We start from the raw sequence: 24,063 nt of genomic DNA, 5'->3' as shown, positions 1-24,063 counted from the left end.
GTTATGAGAGTTCTCTATCTTCGTTTTTTTAGATTGAAATGGACCATTAAACAAGTACGAATTTAAGCATTCTGGTATATGCTTCTTCATTAGAATTTCACGTAGAATACGATTCTTGCATCGAAATTTACTAAAATCAACTCCTAACTAAGATATTACCGTTTTAATTTTACATTGGTTACGGATAATTTGAATTGCCCGATCACAAGAAACACAATACTCTAGGTGAGTCGCAAATCGCGCACTATAATGGTTTTGGGCAGGCTTCTCGATCAAGCACTGTTCATTTTCCACCAATTATGGTTCAAAGTGTAAACAATTTGCTATAGCTGAGCCAAAGCGTCAATATTGAGGTTGCCATATTTTCACACCGCAGAGACTGCCTTACCGCGCGGTAACGTTATTACTTCGCGATCAGTGGCGTGGCGTGCTTTGCGATCTATCGATATTTCCCCATTTGAAGCTGTAGTAAATGATCGATTATAAAGGTGTTCGCTGCGAACACCCTGATTATCGATTCTTTTCTATAGGTTTAAATGGTAGATCAATCGATTTATCGCAAAGCACGCCACGCCACTGTTCGCAATCTGACATACGTAGACCATTGTGTTTGCATGAGAGGAAGGCTTGAAATCACGCGTTAAGAAACATTAGATATCTTGATTAGGAATCAATTTCAGTAATTTTATTGCACGAATCTTGCCCTACGTAAAATTTGGTTAAGAAACATGTATTAGAATGCTTAACTTCGTACCTTGTCCAGTGGCCTATTCCCGCTCATGTTTGATTTTTTAGAAGAAATCAGCAATAGCTTATTTTGAACGGTTCTGCGAATTTTCCAGTTTATCGTGACATAGAATCTCATGGCGTATTGCAACGGGGCGCTTGCAAACATCCATTAATAAACAAAAAAATAGGTTGTCTTATGAAACTTATCATTTTTCTTTAATACAATGAAGCGGTTTTTGATTCTCATTCCTTCATTTCTACATAGGAGTACTCATTCTCTCTTGAAATAATCAAAACCTCGATATTTCCAAAAATTCACTCAATGTGTTCCTATTCCTCTGCTGGAACCTTAACTTTGAACTGCACCATTGTGCTTGGCAAAGTATTCTGAAGGAGAGAGACAACAACTGAAACAAGGGGAGCGAGAAAGTATAAAAAACAGCTGTTTTCCCAGATACTAGCATTAAACATATGTAAATTTAAACTTTTCACCTTTTTTTTAAATTTTGCCTTTTTGCATATTGGAACTTGATTGAACTTGTAAAATTGTAAAAGCTAAAATGAGTACACAGTATCCAGTATAAATATAACGCTTAATAAACGTATAAGAGGATCTTTTTACGAGGTTATCTTATTCGATAATTTACACAAGTTTCAAAAAGTAAGCAGAAAAATACATTTTCAATTAAATTTGTTAATAATATGTTTACCGTCTCATTATATCATGTATATTGCAATTATTTCCTCCTACATCAAGAGTTTAACTCATTTCCAGGTAGCCATCTGAGCGACATCGAAAACCTCATGTGTGAAAAGCGCCTTCAAAAAAGAAAGAGACAACTTCTCATACGCGCCTGAGTTTGAACGATAGAGGGTACTAACGCAACTTAATCCTAATTGGCGGGTTAATAGCGAATCAGTTATCGTCATCATTGCTGTTTAAAAAGTCTACGTGTAATCATAAGACGGTCGCTTTTCATTAATAAAACATAGTAATCGTAAAAAAGCGCTGACATTTTATGATTCTCAAGGCTGCAAATGCAATTTTTCCTCTTTGCTTTCTATATGTTTATCTGTATCTGTTGTGTGCAACAGATCCATTGACTGATAAAAAGAAATAAATTATAAGCACATAATAATGAAACCAAGAGATTGTAGTAAAGAACTTTGAAAAATGGTCTTTGTATTGCTTGAATCCATAAAGTTACAGTAAAATTGTATGCGGTAAAAACAGTTGCAATGTGAGCAAATAAAACGCAATAAAGACGGAAATATTGATACCGCATCAACGAATGGAACTTATAACGAATGTATAAGCTAAGTGGTATAAATAACTGGGCATAAACTGACTCCAATTTCAGAGACTAGACTATTCGCTTAGTTTTGCTTTGTTAGCTACGGATTATTTAAGAAACGGTTTCGTAACAACTTAGTTGGTAACTTTTCTGTTTATCGAAAAAAAAAGAAATATCAGACTAAACATGCCGTCATTCGAAAAAAAAATCAACGTAAAACTAAATGCAACATGAAAAATATAGAAATAATGCTTAACTTTAAAAGCTGTTAAATTTCATGACTTTGCGCGTTTCTGAAATCTGACCCAAACATCACAGGGAGTGTGCAATCCAGGTTTAGGATCGTATTTCAAGGGTATTGATGTTTTCTCGCATGTGTGAATCGTGTAGTTGCTGACTATGTATGATAGGACTGATTTCATCTCGTACATAGCGAATCGCATACCTGAAAAGTGAATAAAGTGACAGGTAGTAGCGATAAGATATATTTACCTTCTTAGCGGTGCTATAGCTGCTTTGGCTGCACGTGGGTACGGTAAAAAAGAGGGAAGCATATAAAATCTGTATGTTTTTCTCAAAACATAAAGAAAGAAAAAAGAAAAGGTGAAAAGAGAGATTTAATGCATCTAAGCCTTCAGCATTGAAGTTATTGTAGCTTCGATAAATCGAATAATTCCGAGCAAACAATTTACAGTGGATTTATTGTACTTTCTAGAACGTGAAGGTAGTCAATCTATGACTCGATAATTTCTAGGTTTTAAGAAACACTTTCGAAAATCTCGAACAGTTACATTATATATACGCAGTAGTGCGTCCGGCTTTAATGAATAAAATTTAATAGGGAATTGTTCCAAAATAACTTTAAAAGTACATCCAAAGTGAATAACACAATTTATTTTTTTGAATTTAGTCCGCGGTATTATTAATCTGCACTTTTGGAGTTGACTCATCGTATTTTCTAATAAAATATTGCAAATTTAAGAAAAAACCAAGCCTTAAAATTTTAAAACTTACCGATGCATATCCGGGGTCCATCACCAAACGGTAAGTAAGAGCCGGGTACGATGTTATCCTTGTTTTCTCCGATAAACCTCTCTGGTTTGAATTTCTCTGGTTCCGGAAAGTATTTTGGATCATGATGAAGAGCGTAAATCGAAACAAATAAGTTGACCCCTTCTTCAACAACGACTGAGGTGTTCGGTAGTTGGGTCGTCTCAGTGCAACGTCTTGCCAGAACAGAAGCAACTGGGTATTTTCTCAGAGTCTCTAAAAATGAGAAAAAAAAGGAAAATTATGACTGAGAATGCAGGTACGTTTAACAGTCTGTTGAACACGGTTGACACACGCAATTGAGTAAACTTTACGTAAATAAAGTAGCACAAAAATCATGCGCCATTAAGAGGTCCACCATTTGACGAGCGAGGAGCGTCATGTAGCCTTTATAGTTAAGCCAATTGAGGGGCTTGGAGGACAAGGCGCATAAGTGCAGGTTTCGCTGTTAAAAAGCTGCTGTGTTTAAGGCTGTGTTTTTGGAATTACATGGGTCCTTAAGGCGACGTAAAAGTTCAAACTGACTTTTTATGCCTCAAAATTGGAATTTGGCTGCTAATTTTCAACAGAATATCGACGGTATAAGTCGGCAATCACATAACTCGGTTTGCGACGTCGCAGACTTCCTGTCATACTTCATTTTTTAAACGGGAAACTACTCAACGGCAACTCTTTAAAACTGTCGTGATTTTTCTTCTCGGTGCGAAGAAAATTCTGCAAAAACTTCAAGGAATGATGTCAATTTGTTCTCCTTTAAAAAAATAACATAGAGGCAGAGATTTTCAGACACCGCAAACGATACGAGTTATGTGATTGCCGACTTACACCGTCGATATGCATGAAGACTAGTTTTACTTGAAATCATGAATATCTCAATTTTTTCAAAAAATGAACTTATGCGCCTTGTCCTCCAAACCCTTCAATCATAAATGGTGCTGTGGTGGTATTCTTTGTTCACTCTCTTGGCACAAAGGTTGATGAGTTTTGCAAAATATCATTTTGGTATGAAGAGAGGAATTCAGTGATGCTTATCGCCATGTTTGTTGCAGAGAAATTTGTATTTCTCGGAGAAAATAGAGATACCTAACCTCTATGGATTAAAATGTAAACCTTCAGCAAAGATTTTTGAATATTCTGGTACCCACCTGAAATAACAGCATCCATGTAAACGAGCTCTTTCAGGGCGTCGTAGTCCAAATTTTTACTCCGTCCTTGTTTCACAGATTCCACCTCGTCTCTCAGTTTCATGAAAATATCTGGGTGTAAAGCAAGCTCGTACAGACAGTGACTGAGTGTAATGGCTATTGTCTCATACCCAGCAATAAAGAAGGTAAATGCATTCGAGACTACAACACTGTCAGTAAATAGGATGTCTGGAAAGATGAACAAAGCAAAAAACTTAATTTTTTTCGAGGTTTCATGGCAAGGTCTTCAAACTAGTAATATATTTTGACTCTCATTGTAAATAGTTTTTAATTTAATCTTAACGGTTTCACCTGTGTAAGAATTTTGGCGATAGAAATATGTAACTCAATAAGTCAAACAGTTACTCGCTGTTCTAATTAATTTTGAAAATCGACCAAATTTTTAAACCCTTTAGCTTTTACAGACGCATCAGAATTTCAAATGTCTCTGAAAGTAGGCACGTCGATCTCCATTTCAATTGACTTGAGATGAAAAGGAGCATTTACAAAAATAAATAAACATCGATTTAATAGTAAAATAAGAAAACACGAGCTAAAAATACAGCTAAACTAAAATTTGACAATTTATGTACCTTTCTGTGTTTCAACAAATCCATTTTGAATTTCATTTGTAACTGTATCCTGATCGTTGATGTTTTGCTTTTGTTTAATCTCTTCTGCTTGAATATCGATCAGAACTTGCAAGAAATCACTCCTCTTGTACGTATTTGATTCTCTATGCCTGACAGCGTCCTTAAGGGCCGTCCAGAAAAATTTCATAACCTAAAATAATAATAAAAATTCAAAAACACACAAAAATTAAGATCCATCGTTAATTGACGATTTTCGCTAAACAGGATTTCCCCTCACAAATAGGCTAGAGAGAATTCTCTAATTAACCTTAGTCGAACATTAACTCTGATCAAATGTCAAACGACACCCAGTCTTAGTGATGCAATTTCTATTAAATCTTCTCTCTTGCACCCTGAACAAATTTGGCAGAAGCCATGCAGGCATTGGGTTTGCGGAACATTCAAGGAACGTGTTCGTCAAAATGCTTCTACTGATTTTATATGCGTTCAAAATCGATTCTTTCTAAATCTAGAAAAACGCCCACAAAACTCATTTTTGTTTTTATCAAAACGATCTATCCTAAAATACTCTCAAACGGTAACTTTTTGTACGCTTGTTTCTCAAAACGACGCATACCTCAAGTCCATGCCCAATAAGTCCCTGCACTTTTTGACTGCGACAGTAGATCCACCATCTTGCTTCTTGCATTTATTTTCTATGCTAAACTGGCGTCAAAACGATCTTCTGTCGCAGTGTAAAGTTGCATAATTTATTTAGCGTTGAACTTTGTCCACTATTTTTTGTGGCTCCATCATCTCAACTTATTTTATTATTTTTTCCTGTCTCGAGAGCTCCTTTGTCTGGTTTAATAATTGCATACAATGCAAAAATGAGGCATAACATACTGCCGTGCTAAGGAAGACCGCCGTATGAACACTCGAGAGTTGTCAAATGGACTGCATTTTGCAATTTGGAACTATAAATTCTGGCTCATTTGAAAAAAACACGTATGTGCATAGGGAAACAAATTTCACATGCGTTGTTTTTAAACCGGGCTATAATTTATGATTCCAAATTGCAAAATGTAGTCCAAATAGCCTCGGATAAAACATGTATTTTTGAAGAAAATCATGCGTATTTCTCTTTGAAATTTTCAGACATTTTAGACACATTTTCGAACAAAAGGGTCTGAAAAATTGAGGAAAATTATTCAAAATTTTTCTACATAAATTATGTTTTTGTTGAAGAAAATATGGCAACGTCTGAAGGCTCATACGGTGTTCCTCCTTATCAAGGCAGTATAATAGAAGGCACATTACTTCTGGATTGGATTCTCCCAGTCCGATGAGTTTTGTCAGAGTTGGTGATAAACTCCTCAGCAAAACCCGAATGTGCATTCTTAGCGTAGTTTTGGTGAAGATTCGGCCGATTCGTCTAAACTCAGAATTTTCGTCCCGGATTGAGTTGCAATTGAGACCAAAGGCGCAAGCACCGATGACGTCAGTCGTGAATTTGGCCATGATCTCCCGTACATTCAGCATGGGGTTCTTGCAGTCATCATCCAAGGCCTTGTCCAGGTAATCGGCCAGTTCGGTGATGCATTCCTGCATCAATCCTTGCATGGCCTTCAATTTGCCCGAGCTGAAAGCCGGTGTCAACTTGTATCGCACATTCCTCCAGCTGTTAATCAAATGGACCGCATTAAACAGAAAGGAACCAAGCCACATCAGCTATTGCCAAATTTAATTGAGCAATTTAATTTTTTACATGAAAACGGTTCTGCGGATTTCCGTGGAAATTACAGTGAAAATTCTCCATAGTTTGAAGCAAATGCCTTAAAAATTTTAAAAGAATCCGCACGAACGTTCTCTCGTAAAAAATTGCATTGCCCGATTAAATTTGGCAATAGCTGATGTGGCTTGGTTCCTTTCTGTTAAACTCGGTCCAAATAAGGCTTCGGAAATAAAATTAAGGGCGTTAAAGTCTGCACAAATAGAGTTTAAACTTCGTCATGATTTCGAAGTTTAATTTATTTTGGTTTTCGTACTTATCTACGAAAAAAAAATAGCTCATAATTCAAATTTACGCCATAGACTGATCTTTATAAGGTGAAAGAAATGATTATCTTTTATCACTTTCAGGTAAATCATAATTATATAATGAAATTTTGGTTTATTTTTAAAACTAGATTATATTCTTGTTTTTAGTCAAATTTAATGTAATTGAACAATTTCTAATCCAATGGCTTAAATAAAAATGTTTAGTTTTGGGTACTTATTTTCTCTTTTAAGATATATAATTGATTATGAAATTGATTATGAAACTCCGAGGCTTCGGTTCAAGCAACCGAAGTTTTCGGATGTAGGAACCAAACTCTGGTTCGGGCAATTGAAGTATTTGATAAGTATTTCCTGAACCGAAAATGTCAGTGTTTCGTATGAATTAAAATTGCATTAAAAAACCACTATCTCTTTCTCGATTTTGAAACCATGCAATTGCCTGCATTTTTTGGCTATGGATAGGTTATTTATCGATCAACCAGAAACAATGGTTCCTTTGTGAGCCGAAGTTTGATTCTCCACGTGGGGAAAAAAAGAAAAAACTGTAATGAATAACACCAACCGTTGTCCCGTCAAATTAAGTAGATTCGGTGAAAAAAAGCTCAGGCTCTCGATTTTTTGGGCATTGCGGTCGTGAAAATAGGAGAAGTTCTTCACAAATATACTCCGGATTAATTCTGGATCTCGAATCATGAGCGCTGGGTTTGTCATCTGGTAAAATCCGCCAAATTTATGGCCGTCGAGTTCATTGTAAATTCGTTGGAAAACAAAAGCTAAGGGTACACGTCGGAGGACCAAATCTTTCGTGTTACTGAAGAGAAAAGAGATCGACTTGGAGCATGGCACACCCCGCCTCTCCCAATAAGAGTATTTTTTTCGAAGATAGTACACAATGGAAAGTGCTAAACAAGAGACGAGTAACAGGACACTCGTCATGGAAGACAACGAATTCAAAACCGGGAACAGAGGCATGTTGTACCTGTAAAAAACCCAAAACGCGTTAATATACGCGTTACAAAATCATATTTACACCATTGAAAATAGTTATATCCCATTTACATCCTGAAGATGACATTCAGTCCTTTCGAGTCAAAATGGACGAAATTTAAATTAATCTGACCCTATACTGTAAATTTATGCGTCACGGGCAATTAGTCAAATCAGGCATTTTATCGAATGCCCGGGCAGATAGTCAAATATTGACAGTTTACAAAATTTTGTAAATTAATGGCGAAGAGCTCTTGAGTTTTTGATATTTTGGGGGAAAAAATCATTAAACTTACGAATTCCTCTTGTTTCTTCCTCTTCAAATGCTTCTTATTTATTTAAATGTTAAACTTTTAAATATTCTATGTTTTGAGACATGCTGATGATTCACTTAGAGATAAATGTTCATTCATGAACTAAAGATCGATTAAAATATTATTCCCTGATCCATATTTTTACGGAGAGATCTTTTTACTGGAGGAATTAATTATTTTGCTCAAAATTAGGAAAAGAATCAGAATTTCATCCCACGTGAAAATATTTGACTATTAGCCTAGGCATCTGACAAAATGCCTGATTTTACTATTTGCCTGCGACATAACACTTCTCTGGTTTGAGGAGCTTAGTGGAGTTTTTGTTATTTTTTATTATAGGAACGTACATGGTTATAATTGGGAGGGCTAAATTTACTTCAATGCAAGTGTAATATAATCAACATATTTGAGAAGATCAGGCAAAAAGACCTTGACCTTATGCTTAAGGCATGAGCGCTGACAGAAAGACTGTTTTCCTCTGTGGATTCGACTGGGTACTTTCTTACCATCCAGAAAAAAAGGCTTTGCAATTGATATGACATTTGCTGTGTGATCACTTACCATCAGATTGTCGTAAAACTGCAATTTGAACACAATATACAATACTTAGAGAAATAAATGTTTAACAGTTCTGTTTCGTTGAATTGCACTCCTGGAGGAAAGAAGCAAAACCACGGTTACGTGGTTGGAGGGAGTATTATAACTGAATTATTATCAATCGTTGAGAGCTCTGAATTTTAGCAAATTAAATTGGCACTCATTGAGTGTAAAAAATAATCTTCAGTCTCTCACGCCAAAGGTCACTTGATGAAGATAACTCAATTTTTATGTATTTTTATTGAGCTACTTGACATGAAAAATACATAAAAATCAATTTTTTTTTTTTACCATGTCCATTCTCTTTGGAATCAGAAGCCTTTCGAGGGCTGTGCCACTCAATCCATAGCGTCTTCATCGCTGTTTATTCCTTTGTGAAAGTGGAGCCCATACGTTGGGGCCAGTGGCGTGGCGTGCTTTGCGATATATCGATTGTTGTGCCATTAAAACCTATGAAAAAGGATCGATAAACAGGGTGTTCGCAGCGAACACCTTAATAATCGATTCTTTACCATGCGTTTAAATGGCAAAACAATCGATAAATCGCAATTCACGCCACGCCACTGGTTGGGGCTGTGAGCATATCGCAAATCGACGGTGAAACTACCAGACTACGTATCTCGGTTTGCGACGTTGCAACTTCTTGTCATATTCATTAATTTTTAAATGGAAAACCATTCAACATAAATTCTTAATATTTTCCGTGATTTTCTTTATCCGTGCGAAGGAAACTCTGTGAAAAATTCCAGGAATGATATTAATTTGTTCTTCTTCAAAAAAATAAAATGGGAGCGAAAATTTTTAAACACTGCAAACGAGATAGGTGGGCTGGTAGTTTCACGGTCAAAATTTATTTAGATTATTCTGTTAGGTGCATGCTTTAATGGATTATTTTAGGCACGGTGCAAATTTCAGCAGTGTGGTAGATCAATTAACATCGAAATGTCATTTATAATACGATTTGCAAAACGAAAATTGTTGAAAGAATCTGTTAACCAAGGTATTTTTGTTTCCCGGTCCCCAGTTTCAAATTCCCCGCTCATAAAAAAATCATCTTATGCTTCAGTTAGATCAACTATTAAACGTCCCCGTAAAGCGTGTGTGTTTCTTGCTTCAGTTGAAAAATAAGGCAGAAAAGAATGGTTTAAAACTGCTGGATTCCTTTAAAACCATGGGAACAGTTTGGAAGATTTTACCTTTATTTATGCTAAAGGAATGGATGCGGGGAATTTGACTACAAGTGACGGGGCTGAAAAAATTTTGAGTTTAGGAATGGATTTTGAATTTTCTTCACGAAGTCATCGTGATTTTTGGTAGGTCTCACCACTGAAAATTATATTCTTTTATTTGTATCTCTTCTGGGCTACAGACCCACTGACTGACATAAAAAGACAGTTTTTACATACACATGCAGGATGAAGAAAAATGAGACAACGATGGAAAACTATTAAAATATGTCCGATTTATTTCATAAATCTATCGAGGTAAAGAAAAATTTTATGGAGTAAAAAAACGAAATCAATCTTATTACAATAAAATGCAATGAATACTAAGGTGTATAATTGGACTACATATCGCACTTAGGAACTACAATTTCTAGCCCATTCATGAAAACACTCATATGCATAGAGAAACTAATGGTACGTACGTCGTTTCTAAACTGACCAGGTATTGTAGTATTTTTAATTTCAAATTGCAAAATGCAGTCCAACTAATGTACTACGAAACAAAATTTATCACAAAACGAAGAAAAATAGTATAAATAATTTATTATAAGATGAGAATCAAACCATTCTCTACAATATAAATGCATAAGTGTAACGCGTTACACATAACGCTCGGGCGCAGAGCGCTTCAGGGGGGTTGGACCGCGAACTAGTCACTGGCCAGGGTGCGTGCCCCCTAGTTCAGAGATAAAGCTACTCACCTAACGTGTATTGGATAGTAACTGATTACCTACGTAACATTCAGTGGCATGGCCGGATTTACCTACTTGCCGCCCATGGGTCGCCTGTATTTTGCCGCCGTCTTCTCATTCATTTTGAAACATCAATAAAAACCATCAAGTGAACGTGTCGGAGGGAGAAGGGTGCATATGACGCGTTCACTCGTGTTGGACACATTTTTTGCGTAAGCCCTGTCAACACTACTAGCAAAAGTTCACGGAACTTCGCGCGAAAGTTCAGTTCCGTAAACCTATCTCTGTGTGGACAAGGCCTTTCATTTGTAAGAAATTAAATAAAAAATTAAGAAAGAACAAACATAAATGTGGTTTAGTAATTTTAACTTCCGCCGCCGTACCGCGCTGACCACACTGTGTTTGGCGCAATGCGTGAAGTATTCATGTAGTCTTGTAGGCACTGTGCATTTCACGCCGCGCCGACCGCTGTTGACTGTGCTGTGTTTGACGCAATGCGTGAAGTATTCATGCAGTCTTGTAGGCGCTAATATGTGTTACATGCCGATCGCCGCGCCGAGGGCTTCTCCTTTTCATCTCAAGTGTTCGTCATCATTGCTCACTGCGCCGCGCAGGCCTCCAGGCCAAATTACGTGTTTGGTCTCACTCTTAACTCAACTAATTAAAGGTGCGCAGTCTTTTGTATTACCGAAATACGACAAAATTAGAAATTAATGAACTCTTAGGAAATGAGAGATTTTGTCGCCGTTTCTTGTTTGTAATTTAATTCTGAATCCGATTTTTTTGTACCTGCATTTAAAAAAATTGCAAAATTTGCCGCCCCCTAATTTTGCCGCCATGGGCCGCGGCCCATGTGGCCACCCCCTTAATCCGGCCCTGTTCAGTGGCGAGGCACGAATGATCGATTATAGATTTTCCCCCATTTGAATCTATGGTAAAGAATAAATAATTAAGGTGTTCGCTGCGAACACGCTGTTTATATCGTTCCTTTTCAATAGGTTTAAATGACAGATCATTCGATACATCGCAAAGCACGCTAAGCCGCTGGTAACATTTTCGGGTTCAACCTGTTAATGAGTTTGCTGTTTATCGAAAGAGGCGAACCAACAATGAGTTGAACTATACCGTAATTCTAAAGAAGAATTCACAGAAAAATAGAAGAGGAACATGATATGTACACAAAACAATGCTGAAAAATTCAAGTTGATACATTTTATGACCTCACGATTCTCTTAAATTGAACCCAAACATCAAGCGGAGAGTGCAACCCAGATCGGGGATTATATTTCAAAGGTATGGATGTTTTCTCGCAAGTGTGAATCGTGTAGTTGCTGACGATGTATGCCAGGACTGACTTCATCTCGTACAATGCGAAACGCATGGCTAGAAAATGAAAGTAAAGGAATTCTTTAAAAGAAGTACGAGGTTGAACTCTCATTCAGCGAGAATTAATTATTCAATTAGGTTCCAATTACTCTTGCAAGTGGAACGGGATAAGATCGTCGTTTTTTAAACAAGTAAGCGTAACTACATTTAAGGGGCTTGGATGACAAGGCGCCCAAGTGCAGTTTTTTTTAAAAAAAAAAATCGAGATGTTAATAATTTCATGTAAAACTAGTCTGAATACATATTAAGAAAAATACGCTCCCAAATTCCAATTTTTGAGCATCGAAAAGTCAGTTTGAACTTTCTTTCCGCCATAAGGATCCATTTAATTTCGAAACTGTAAACCTGTTTTTCTTGAAATGATTCTACATTGGTGCGCAGTAAAAAAACTCACTTCGTCGTATCCAAATTGGACTCAAAGTTTTAAACGTAAGTCTTTTTTATGTAGATGAAGGAATTTAAAACTGATCGTCATGAAAATCGACAATCTCCCAAAAAAGCTTTGTTTTTTTGAGATTTCAAATTCTTCCGCTTTGTTTTGGTTAATATTTTTCAAACGAGGTGGAGAAATGGTGCTGGGTCCACACCATTTCGCGAGGAAAACAAAGCCGAGAAGTTCTAAAAATTAAAACTAGACCATTTCTCCACCTTGTTACATACAGTTCGGGCCACTTCTTAGTGTTTTTATGTCTTTATTTTTCAAACCTGATATCTCAAATCCAAAATGAGCTTACCTATACATATTCTGGGTCCGTCGCCAAAAGGTATATAAGAGCCAGGTACGATGTTGTCCTTGTTTTCACCAAGAAACCTTTCCGGTTTGAATTTTTCTGGCTCTGGGAAATATTTTGGATCGTGATGCAAAGCGTAGATAGATACAAACAAGGTAGTTCCTTCCTCAACCACGAGTGAGGTGTCCGGCATTTTGAACGCCTCAGTACACCGTCTGACGAGAAGCGATGCAGGCGGGTCCTTCCTTAAAGTCTCTGAAAAAAGAGGGGAGACAATCAGTAAGGTTTTGATTGAAAGTAAGCCAAAGCTGAAAATCGCGTTTTCGGGCGACTAGGCCGGTCCCGTAAGGTATGAAAGTATGAAGCTAAAAGTCTTAAGATTGTTAAGAATGCACAACTTTGAACATTATTTCAGGTTGTTAGCACAGTTTTCTTCCAAGTCCTCTTTTGCAGCGACAAGCAAGTGGGTGCTAAAGACCTAAAAAATTATCAATGAAATCAAATTTTTGCGTTATATTAAAATGCGTTTATAGACACAATTTTTTGCCTAGTTTCACGTATTAGCACAGTTTCCCCAAAATTATTCGCAAACCTTTTTCTTTTCGCAACATTGCCCCATTTGTTGCTGTAACGATTCGCGCTCATTGCAAATCGCGTTTTTCGCCGATTGAAGTTGCAGGCAAAGAATGAATCCGCGCCTCCAAAGATTTAAAAATCACCCGTATGCAGAAAATGTTTATATGATAAGGTCTCCACGCGTTAAGCATATCGTGTTTCTTTGTCGGTACGCCTACTTTTCTGCGCTGCGTTAAAGTCCCCGTCAGTCAATCCTGCATTGTGTCGTCTTGGCGATCTCTCGTATATGGTTCAGCCTGATTAAAGTGTGTTACGGAACCTTAAGAGCGTTCCTCCGCGGCGTCTCACGCCGGTGGAAAACGCTGATACCGAGTTGAGGGCGAGAAAACACACACATATTGTTGCAGGGCACTTAAGGAGCGGAATTCGCAGTGGCGTGGAGTGGTGTGCTTTGTGATATATCGATTGATCTGTCATTTAAACCCAATCAAAAATATCGATAAACAGGGCGTTCGCAACGCACACCTTATAAATCGATTCTTTACCATAGCTTCAAATGGGGAAATATCGATACTCGAGCATTCTCGCCACGCCAGGGGATTCAGGGATTTTTCTTCTGATCCCCGCTATAATTTGTCTCCTATTTTTTTCATGATCATATTTTGATTTATAGTATTTAAATTACTCACAAAGCCTCATGAATACGTCGTACCAACCTGAGATGACAGCCTCCATGTATACGAGCTTTTTTATGGCATCATAGTCTAAATTACCATTGTGCAATTGTTTTACCGATTCAACTTCTTCTCTTAACTTTGCACAGATTTCTGGATGCAGAGCTAGCTCGTACAGGCAGTGGCTGAGTGTGGTGGCAGTTGTCTCAAATCCAGCAATGAAGAAGATGAACGCGTTTGAGGCTACCACGGTGTCCGTGAATAGAATATCTGAAAGTACAAAGAAGACTAATTAAAATTAATTCCTTATTTTACGGATTTCCGAAAAGTTTTGCTCGGACCCGCATACTATGCATACATTTTGCAACTATTCTGACAACTTTACTTTACTCTCAGTTTTTGCATTTCCCATTTTTCCAACAATTAATTAATATCTTAATCATATTTGTGTTGCCATCAATGGTTTGATCGAGAACGATTTAGCAAAAAGGGTTATAGGACATTTCGTCAACAATTTTTTGTCCGCGCACCTGTTTTTTCCAGTAATTAACGTCCACACGTTTTTTCGGCACGGGAGTTTTGGTCCACGTGACAGTTGAGACCCAAAGTTAATTGGCCCACATGTAAATACAAACGACAGTTGCTCACGACGTTTTTGGATGAAAATGTATAATGTCTTGGAAGAATGAGGGTTTGCTTGTTTTTTTGATTTGTCTATTTGGTCCAACGGAGAATAATATATAGTTGAGAGTTTTGGTAAAAATGGGGAGCGTCAATTCCATGAGACAAAATTCACTAAAACTCTCTACACATCTTTGGTGTAACAGGACTTAATTATCTTTCAAGAAATTCCCACCTTGTTATACCTGAACCAGATAAACCTCTATATTTGCCTCAGCTAAAGGCTCTCAGATTTTTCCTGTGTACGATAAGTATCTTGATTTATTTTGCGAGGAAAGATCTGTACTTTTAAAGGATGCCTGTCATTCTTGATACGTTCAATTTCGTCTAATACTGTGCAACACCTCTGTTGCTTCAGGCGCCGCCGCAGAGCGGAGCGGTGTGCTGACAGCGCGAAACGCGCATTGGCGCCTACAAACCTAAGTGGATACTTCAAGCATTGTGCAATGCGTGAAGTATCCACTTAGGTTTGTAGGCGCCAGTGAGCCTCTCGCGCTGGCAGCACGCCGCTCCGCTCTGTTAGGCTTTAATATTTATACTCGCATAGTCAGCGTTTTTTAACACATGATTTTGAAATGTTAGCACATTCTGCATTGATTATTATCATTTAAATTGATGGGTAAAAAATATGTATCAATTTATCAAAGGAGAATAATAATAGAATGTGTGTTTTTTAAATATTGGTGGTTCCGTGTCAAATTTAATGATTTCCAAAGCACTTTAATTTTTTCTTTTACATTTTGTGCTTTTATTGTGCTGCAGCGAGGTGTACACGCAACCAAACGCTCAAAATTTGACGTATTTGACTCTAAAAGATCGATGTACAAATGGGTTAAAACTAAAGATTGCGTGCTTCTTGGTTTTTTTTCCTCTCTTATTCATTTTTGCAGTTTCTGTCGGCACAACTGCGACTCATTGAGATTAATGTCGCTTGGAAAAGGTTTCACGAATATTTGTCACGTTTTAAAAATATAAATGTTTTCAACTGAAGTAATAATTTCGAGAAGAAAAAATTAAAAAAATAAAAAAAAGTACCTATACATATATGAGGTATATTGTACATCGAATATTTTAAGGATAGAAATAAAACCAAGTATTCACCAAAGACAATTTAAAAATATGATTCAAAAGGAGAAAGTAATAACGTTTCATTTAGAAAATGAGCAACCATACCAACACCTCCTTCTCTCTCAATTTCTCATTTCCATATTGTCAATATAATTTTACACACCGACTAAAATATAACGCTTGGACCAAGTCACTGTTGCTTATTTTACGTGTGGGCGTGAGCTATTGGACAAAAAAGGCGCGCGGACAAAAAATCGTTGACAAAATGTCCTGAAACCGCAAAAAGGAACCAGCGCGATTACAGTGTTTTGAAAATCGTGCACCTTCTCCTTCCCTTTTAAAAATACTCAATATATGTACAGTAATAGAATTCACATAAATATTTTCCTTTAAAAGGAACGAATTTTTGGTTGGAAGCTAAAAATATTTGCTGTTCTGAGAGATATTTTAGTTAATTATGAAGAAGCAACATTTTTACAACACTGTAAGTACACTGGTTCCTTTTTGCTCAATGCGATCCATTTGTCCCTATTCCTTAATTATTTTTTTTTCTTTTTTCTTTTTTTGCAGTAAAAGGGAAAACTGTAATTTGATGTTGAGGAACTTCCTCCTATTTTATTAATTGATGAAGGAAGTTCTAGATGGAAATGAAAGGAAAATAAATTTCGTTAACAGTCAGCTTGACCAGTCGACAGACCTTTGGGTGTTTCGATTGCATTCTTAGCATGACCATTCCGGGTCTCGGCTTGATCTCCATTCTGATGATCATTACTTCGCGTGTGTTTTATCTCCTCTGCTTGAACTTCGATCAAAAGTTGCAGAAAATCATTTCTCTTGTTCACATTTGATTCTCGATGCTTGACGGTGTCCTTGAGAACCGTCCAAAAAAACTGTTCCACCTGAAAACAATCATGGAAATATGACATAAAACATTTGAAAAATCGCGGACCAGCATCAGAGTGGGAATACTGTTTTATTTTCTTATTTAGAAGTTGAATTCAAAATTCTTCTGCACCAATAAACTTGGAAAATCACCGTAAATTTGATAATGCCAAAATTGTTTTTTTAAAATTATTTCCTGCGATTAAACGATTAAAAAAAACCAATGAGTTCATAAAAATACCTATGGCAAAATCACTACACTTTACATTCAAAGTAAGGCTTTACATTAGAGTATTCATTTCATTCGGTCTTCGTTTTTCTACATTGATCCAGGTTTTTATGATCTGTTTGTTGGACCTATGCCCCAAGTGGCTAAAAAAATGTCATAAATTGATGATCAGCGAATTTCAACAATCATGACCGCTAAAACACTAATGATTGATGAAATAAAGCCGCTCTGAGAAAATGGTTGTCGATGAAAACGTCAAATGACACGCAGAACGTGCAACAAGCAAATATTGGCCATCGGATTCGCCGGTTTCGCCACATGCTGAACAAGGGCGGACTGGTAGTCGAAAAGTTAGGAGGAGACCTAAATTTAAGGGCCCCTCCTGTCGTTCGGGGGCCTCTCTAAGAAGGTCCGGGGTCCCTTCCCCGGTAAATTTTGAAAATTTCAAACTTTTTAAACACGTAGGCATTATTGTAGTTGGATTCTACAGTACTTGAACTTCAAAATAACCCATTCTAAGGATTCATCGGGGTCCCTTCATCACAAATGCTTTTGGCGATCTTCCATGCCTCTTAGAGACAAATTTTCAAGGAATTCGGGGCCTTTTAATGATTGAAAAGGATAAGAAAATTACAACATTACGGGAAAAAAACATTGACTCGAAAAAAATTCGACTGAATTATGACTGAAAAAATTCGAATTGACTTCGAATAAAATTGTTAGGGGGCAATCGCCTCCCCGCCCCCACGGCCAGTCCACCCTGCGGCATAGGAAAGCCGAGAAACTAAGCGGGGGCGCTACTTCAATATTAAATTTCCATCGCCTTGCTGAGGCGCAGGGATACAACTATTTGAACTCTCCGGAACGCGTGAGGTATCACGCCTCAATTGAAGGCGTTTTCGAATCTTATGTATTTACATGACGAGATTTTCTAAATTTTTTTGCATTATATTGTAGATTTGATTTCCTTTTATTATTTAATTAAAATATTCCTGTTCCTTATTTTTTAATTATTCTGCAAAAACCATCCATTAGCGAAATACAACCCTGGCTTCAGCGCCCTGAAACTCCGTTAGTTTTTTGCATTTTAATGTAGATTTGAGTTCCTTTTGCTATTTAGTTAAATTCTTCTTGCTTCTTAATTTTTAATTATTATGCAAAAATTATCTTTTTGCGAAATACAATCCCGGCTTTCGCGCCCTTAAACTATGGCCTGAACGGTCGAAACTGCAGTATATCGGCACAAGAAACCAAAAGAAAACGCAGGGACGCTACTTCAATATTAAACTTACATCGCCTTCCTAAGGCGCAGGGATACAACTATTTGAACTCTCCGGAACGCGTGAGGTATCACGCCTCAATTGAAGGCGTTTTCAAATTTTCTGTACTTTCATGACGAGATTTTCCAATTTTTCGGCATTATATGATAGATTTGAGTTCCTTTTATTATTTAGTTAAAATATTCCTAATTCCTAATTTTTAATTCTTTTGCAAACACTATCCATTTGCGAAATAAAACCCAGGCTTTAGCGCCCTTAAACGACGGCCTGAACGGTCGAAACTGCAGTAGCGGCACAGGAAAACCGAAAAACAACGCGACGCCGGGTTACTTTTTCGATGTATAATCGCTTGTTTTCGATACCCGGGTACCCGACCTTCCAATGTAAACAAAGAGGATAGAAATTACTACGTATCTCACACCGCCATTTTGGATGGAACATATATCGAAAAAATGACCGAAACTCGGCGCACACCGGGTTCTGAACTCGTCAACCAGGAAATGGCGCCAGCTCTCCCATTTACACTGTTAAAAATAAAAACCTTCACCGTAATGAAATATGGCACCCAGAATCTCAACGTTAAGGTCATTCAAAATACCCTCCAAAACAGCGAGGATATTTCCTTTAAATGGAAGGAATTAACCTCCCGATGGAGGACTTAATCTCTAAACGGAGAATAAAACCTTTCAACCGACCACGCTTGTACAGAACTACTTCCCTCTGCGTACTCAGCGCACTCTTTCAAGTAGATGTGGAATTACATGCAAAGCCCGTAATTTTCATATTTCTGCATAGGTATTACATCTGAAATTTGAGTTACACAAGTAATGAGTATTATTAATGTGTGCATTACGAATCTATGTACTCTGGCTGAATTTGACGATTCTGTCGAATGCGCAAAGAAGTCCCTAACCTCAAAATAAAATTAACTTATTACCTCCGGATTAATTGATCTGAGTTTGAGGTAACTCATGAGTTTCGGCGCCAAGGTGCGACAGATGCTTCTGATGTGCGCCCCCATGGAGGGCTTGAAGATGAGCCGGCCGATGCGTCTGAACTCGGAATTTTCGTCCCGGATTGAGTTGCAATTGAGACCAAAGGCGCAAGCACCGATGACGTCAGTCGTGAATTTGGCCATTAGTTCCTTCACATTTTGCTCAGAGTTCTCGCCGTCAGCCGTGGCCTTGTCTAAGTAGTCGGCCAACTCGGAAATGCACTCCTGCATCAAACCTTGCATGGCCCTCAGCTTCCCCGAACTGAAAGTTGGTGTCAACTTGTATCGGACATTTTTCCACCTGTAAATTTAAAGCACGAAGAGTGGGTAAATCCATTCGTGACTCGTATCAAAGAGTCACATTTCAATGGCTAGATTCGTAAAATGTGTATCTAGTTTACAACGTTTCAAAATCAAAGGTTATGTGTATTTTTTAAAAAAATACCGATCAAATCGTGTCAAAATATCAGAATGGATGAAAGTATTTCGTAGAAAATCTTTCATGAAAAGCTGTTGGTTTGCTAAGGTTAGTTTTCTGATGGAAACATTAAATATGATAGGAGATTTATAGCTACGCACTTGGAAATACGTATTTTCTGGCTGTATTCGCCGATTTTTAAACTTAACAGTCAAACTTTCATGATGAATAAAGTTTCAAGTTAAACTCATAAATGAAGCGTTTTCTGTGTTATCTTCGATTCAAAGTTTGATCCCGCTCAACAAAAAATCATACTCTCTTTTTTTCAAAATAGATTCTGAAGTAATTTCAGTATATCCTTGACCAAAGGACGACCATTTTCAGCGACAAAGATAATTTATTCCGGCTTTCACCAAGTCCGCCGTGGAGTTTTTTGGTTGACGGAACCAAACTCAAGGTTCGGTGAGCCGATGTTTCAGTTCGACGAATTGAAAATTTAATCGTAAACCAACAGCTTTTCTTGAAAGATTTTCTACGAATCAAAGAATGTTGATTCGTAAGGAACATGCTCCATTCAGACCGACACTTTCCAGTTCGGTGAACCAAAACCGTCGGCTTATTGAAATAATTCGGTTCTAGCAAATTCAAAGGTCGGTTCGCGTAACTACTCTCGGTTCGCTTAGCCGAGGTTTTCTGCAAAAAGAAATAACTACTTACAAAATTGATTATTAGCCATGATAAATATCACTGACCTTTGTCCTGTTAAGCTGACCAGATGGCTTGATAACGAACTCATCTCTTCGCTCATCTTGTTGTTGCGATCGTGAAAATGAGAGAAATTCTTCACGAAAATACTCTTGATCAGCTCCGGATCTCGGATCATTAGGAACGGTTTCGTAAGCTGGTAAAATCCGCCGAATTTATGGCCTTCGAGTTCATCATATATCCGTTGAAAAACGAAGGTCATGGGTGTCCGTCGAAAGAATAAATCCTTGGTATGGCCGAAGGGTACATCGACCTCTCTTGGAGTTGGCACACCCCGTCTCTCCCAGTAAGAGTATTTACTTCGAATGTAGAATACAACGAAAAGGGTAAAACTAGAAATAACCAGCAGCACAGTTGTCACAGACGGTAAGGAGCTCAAAATTAGTGACGAAGACATTTTGATACCTGGAAAATATCCGGAATCAAATAAATAAATTAGAATTATAATCCTACGTAGACTGGATCCATGGAGAGGGACCTGATCTTTCGGAAGAAAAGAGGTTGTTCCATCTACATTGAAACTGGCCCAGAATGAAATCTCCTCATCTTTTCAGGTATCAAAGGGCATGGTCAGGGACACCCAAAAATGGTTGAATTTTTTCCAAATTCCCCCTAGGGAGGGGGGGCGGGGGGTTATATGAAAAACGGTTTTTTTTGGCTATAACTTTTGAACGGTTTGAGATATCGATTTGAACTTTTTTTTTAAATGAAAGGTCGTTTAAAGAGCTTTCTTTTGGTATATTATGTTTAATAGTTAGGTCAATTTTTGACCAATTTATGGCCTGTCAAAAATTTTCCATGAGTCCAAAAATCAGATTTCTGTAGTTTAGAGCAGCGACGATCGCATGCAGATGAACAAAAAACTGTTCAACTTGTACAACATAATAGCGTATATTGTGTGCATTTATCTGTTCAAATGATCATTAAAGGTAGTCTTCCTCGGTTTGCGTCGCGTGGCATGACGGGAGGGGGGTGGGAGTGAACTATCGTACTCCGGAGCGCTGCCCCGCGGAAGCGGACCCCGCCGCGCCAACTTTGAAGAAGCATAACTCGGAGACAAATCGTTTCCCCAAGATGATCTTGGGCTCATTTTAACCGTCAGAGAGAGGGCTATAAGTTGAAACATTTTTGTTCATCTGCATGCGATCGTCGCTGCTCTAAACTACAGAAATCTGATTTTTGGACTCATGGAAAATTTTTGACAGGCCATAAATTGGTCAAAAATTGACCTAACTATTAAACATAATATACCAAAAGAAAGCTCTTTAAACGACCTTTCATTAAAAAAAAAGTTCAAATCGATATCTCAAACCATTTAAAAGTTATAGCCAAAAAACCGTTTTCATATAACCCCCCGCCCCCCCTCCCTAGGGGGGAATTTGGAAAAAATTCAACCATTTTTGGGTGTCCCTGACCATGCCCTTTGATACCTGAAAAGATGAGGAGATTTCATTCTGGGCCCAGTTTCAATGGTAGATGGAACAACCTCTTTTCCTTAACTTTTTTCAAGAGTTGAAATCACGTTTTTGTATAACCTACGATTTTTTTTTTTTTTTTTTGAAACTTCAGAACGTAAATACAGTACAACGCACGTGGTATGGGTATGTGCTTACCGTAAAGTTGCACGTAAACTGAGATTTGAACAAGAAAGAAGAATAAGAATAAATCTGTATTTGCATGCAATTCAATTAGGTGCGCTTCTGATTTTGAAGAAGTAAATGACAGAATTTGTAAACGTGCAACTGTAAGTGACCTCTCCAAAAGAACATTTTCACAGCTAAGTGCGTGGAATGGAAATTGAAACATTTAATTTGTTCCCATTCAAGGAAAGTTTGCTCTTTTTAATGATGGCGGAGAATCTTATAGTGTAATTTTAGTTGTCTTGACTATCTCAACGATCGACCACTATGTCAGATAGGGTAAGCGCTGACGAGCAGTGAGAGATTGAAAAACAAACACCCTCATCTAAATTGGACGTATTTCTACCAAACAGACCTATGTGGAGGTGAGAAATATGGGGTGTGCTCGTCGAAGCTGCAAGAAGCAATGTAAAAGTGGCGTGATTTTTGAAGAATTGGAAAAGCGGGATAATGCAATTCTAACAGACCTAGTGCAACTGAATGCGGAACTCATGAGCCGCGGGCATGGCAAGAGAGCCTTGCGGACCAGGGCTCATGAGTTAATGACCACGACTACCGCAACCACGAAGACGTGACTACGGCTCCTCCTCCGTTGACGTCACTGGCGCTTTACTATTCTCATTCACTCTTACGCAAAGAAAACTAACGAGCACACCCTCACTTGAACATAGGTATGTTTGATAGAACTACGTCCAATTTCACGAGAGAAACCTTGAAAATATTAAAAATTAATAAAATTAATTTTTGAGTGAGGAGCCATCGTTTATAGTGAACATTACAATCAGACAATTCTAAATTCTCGCAACTTAGCCACAGAAAAGAAACTTATCTTTGACAAGTTGATAAATTTCGATTCCATTCAAATGGCCTCCCCTCTCTAATTCAGGGTTCCTCTATTTTCAAAGTGAACTTACCAGTCCAGAGAAATTGTTCCATTGCAACATACGACGATATTGGTTCAATGCCCTATTCAACTCCAGTAGACTTTGGGTTCTGTTATGTGGAAAGTTTGAATTGTTGGATAAAGATAACGCTAGTTACTCACCTGCCAGATAAATTGTCATTCCCCGGATGAAGGTACGTAACTCTATTCCAAGTTTGTAAAACTAGCTCAAAAAATTTAACTTTTTCACAAATATTTGATCGTGCAATTTCTTTTCAAAATTGTTCTAACTTTTACATCTAGTTAACGAAAAAAATCACTAAAAATGTCAATTAAAAATGCCCAACAGCTACGCACTAAACATATAAATTGCAAGCAAAAAGAAATAAAAAATGTGGCCCTAACTGTACAAAACAAGATCGAAAGTTTTCTTGAAATTGTTGAACTTTTTGGCCTTGCTTTCCTTGCGAAATTGCGTGTACCATTATTGAATCACCTTGTTACATATCAATTGCAATTTGGAGGAAAAGAGGTTTCTTCGTAGAAAAAATGACAAAATTTAGAAACTTTCGACCAGTTCAGAATGTTTCACTCGCAAGTTTGGTGTGAAAAAAATAAGAAAAACATCGGAATGCTTCATTTATTACTTAACCTATTGGTAAACATTTGCACTAAACTAAAACGTTATCTTACAAACCTGAAGTTGCTTTTAATCCAATATTAGTTCGTTAAATCCAATTGGTTATCTACACTAAAACCTCACATCACTATAGCTTTTTCGATCAGCTTCTAATGATCGAAAAAATAACGAAAGTTTGGACTCGAACGCGGCAGGACCATACGACGCAACGCGTAATACTGATACCACGAGATCAGCTGGCAAGTCATCTGATTGCGTCACCCGTATGCAATCTAGTCGGGACGCTTAGATACGTTGTTAAACTCAACAACGCCCAACGGAAGTCCCGATGTGCGTTGAGTAGTTGAGTGACACAGTGACAACTGACAAAATAAGCGTTGTTACACTCTGATGCATTTACACTGTGTTCGAGATGATTGTCATACGAAATGCTGGACACGGTCTGAGATTTGAACTGAAACAACTTAAAAATATATGAATGATAGTGGCTGATGTAATGTTTTAGAATA

The 24,063-nt window shown here is 37.6% G+C and overlaps 1 protein-coding gene across 1 annotated transcript; it reads right to left on the bottom strand.

Annotated features, from left to right (window-relative positions):
* Positions 1–1,840: 1,840 nt before the first annotated feature.
* On the bottom strand, positions 1,841–23,584 carry LOC109030202 (uncharacterized). The gene is made up of 14 exons (XM_072303586.1): positions 23,077–23,584; positions 20,379–20,796; positions 19,152–19,509; positions 16,521–16,722; positions 14,117–14,344; positions 12,828–13,079; positions 11,924–12,090; positions 8,569–8,771; positions 7,454–7,870; positions 6,151–6,511; positions 4,852–5,041; positions 4,220–4,447; positions 3,039–3,290; positions 1,841–2,469 (listed from the first exon to the last, which is right to left on the bottom strand). Exons 1-14 carry the CDS (start codon positions 23,093–23,095, stop codon positions 2,300–2,302), a joined length of 3,465 nt encoding a protein of 1,154 aa, XP_072159687.1. The 5' UTR covers positions 23,096–23,584; the 3' UTR covers positions 1,841–2,299.
* Between the last annotated feature and the right edge of the window lie 479 nt (positions 23,585–24,063).

This window comes from Bemisia tabaci, chromosome 8 (genome assembly GCF_918797505.1).
Source record: "Bemisia tabaci chromosome 8, PGI_BMITA_v3".
NCBI lineage: Eukaryota > Metazoa > Arthropoda > Insecta > Hemiptera > Aleyrodidae > Bemisia > Bemisia tabaci.
This window is presented reverse-complemented; position numbering and strand designations above follow the sequence as displayed.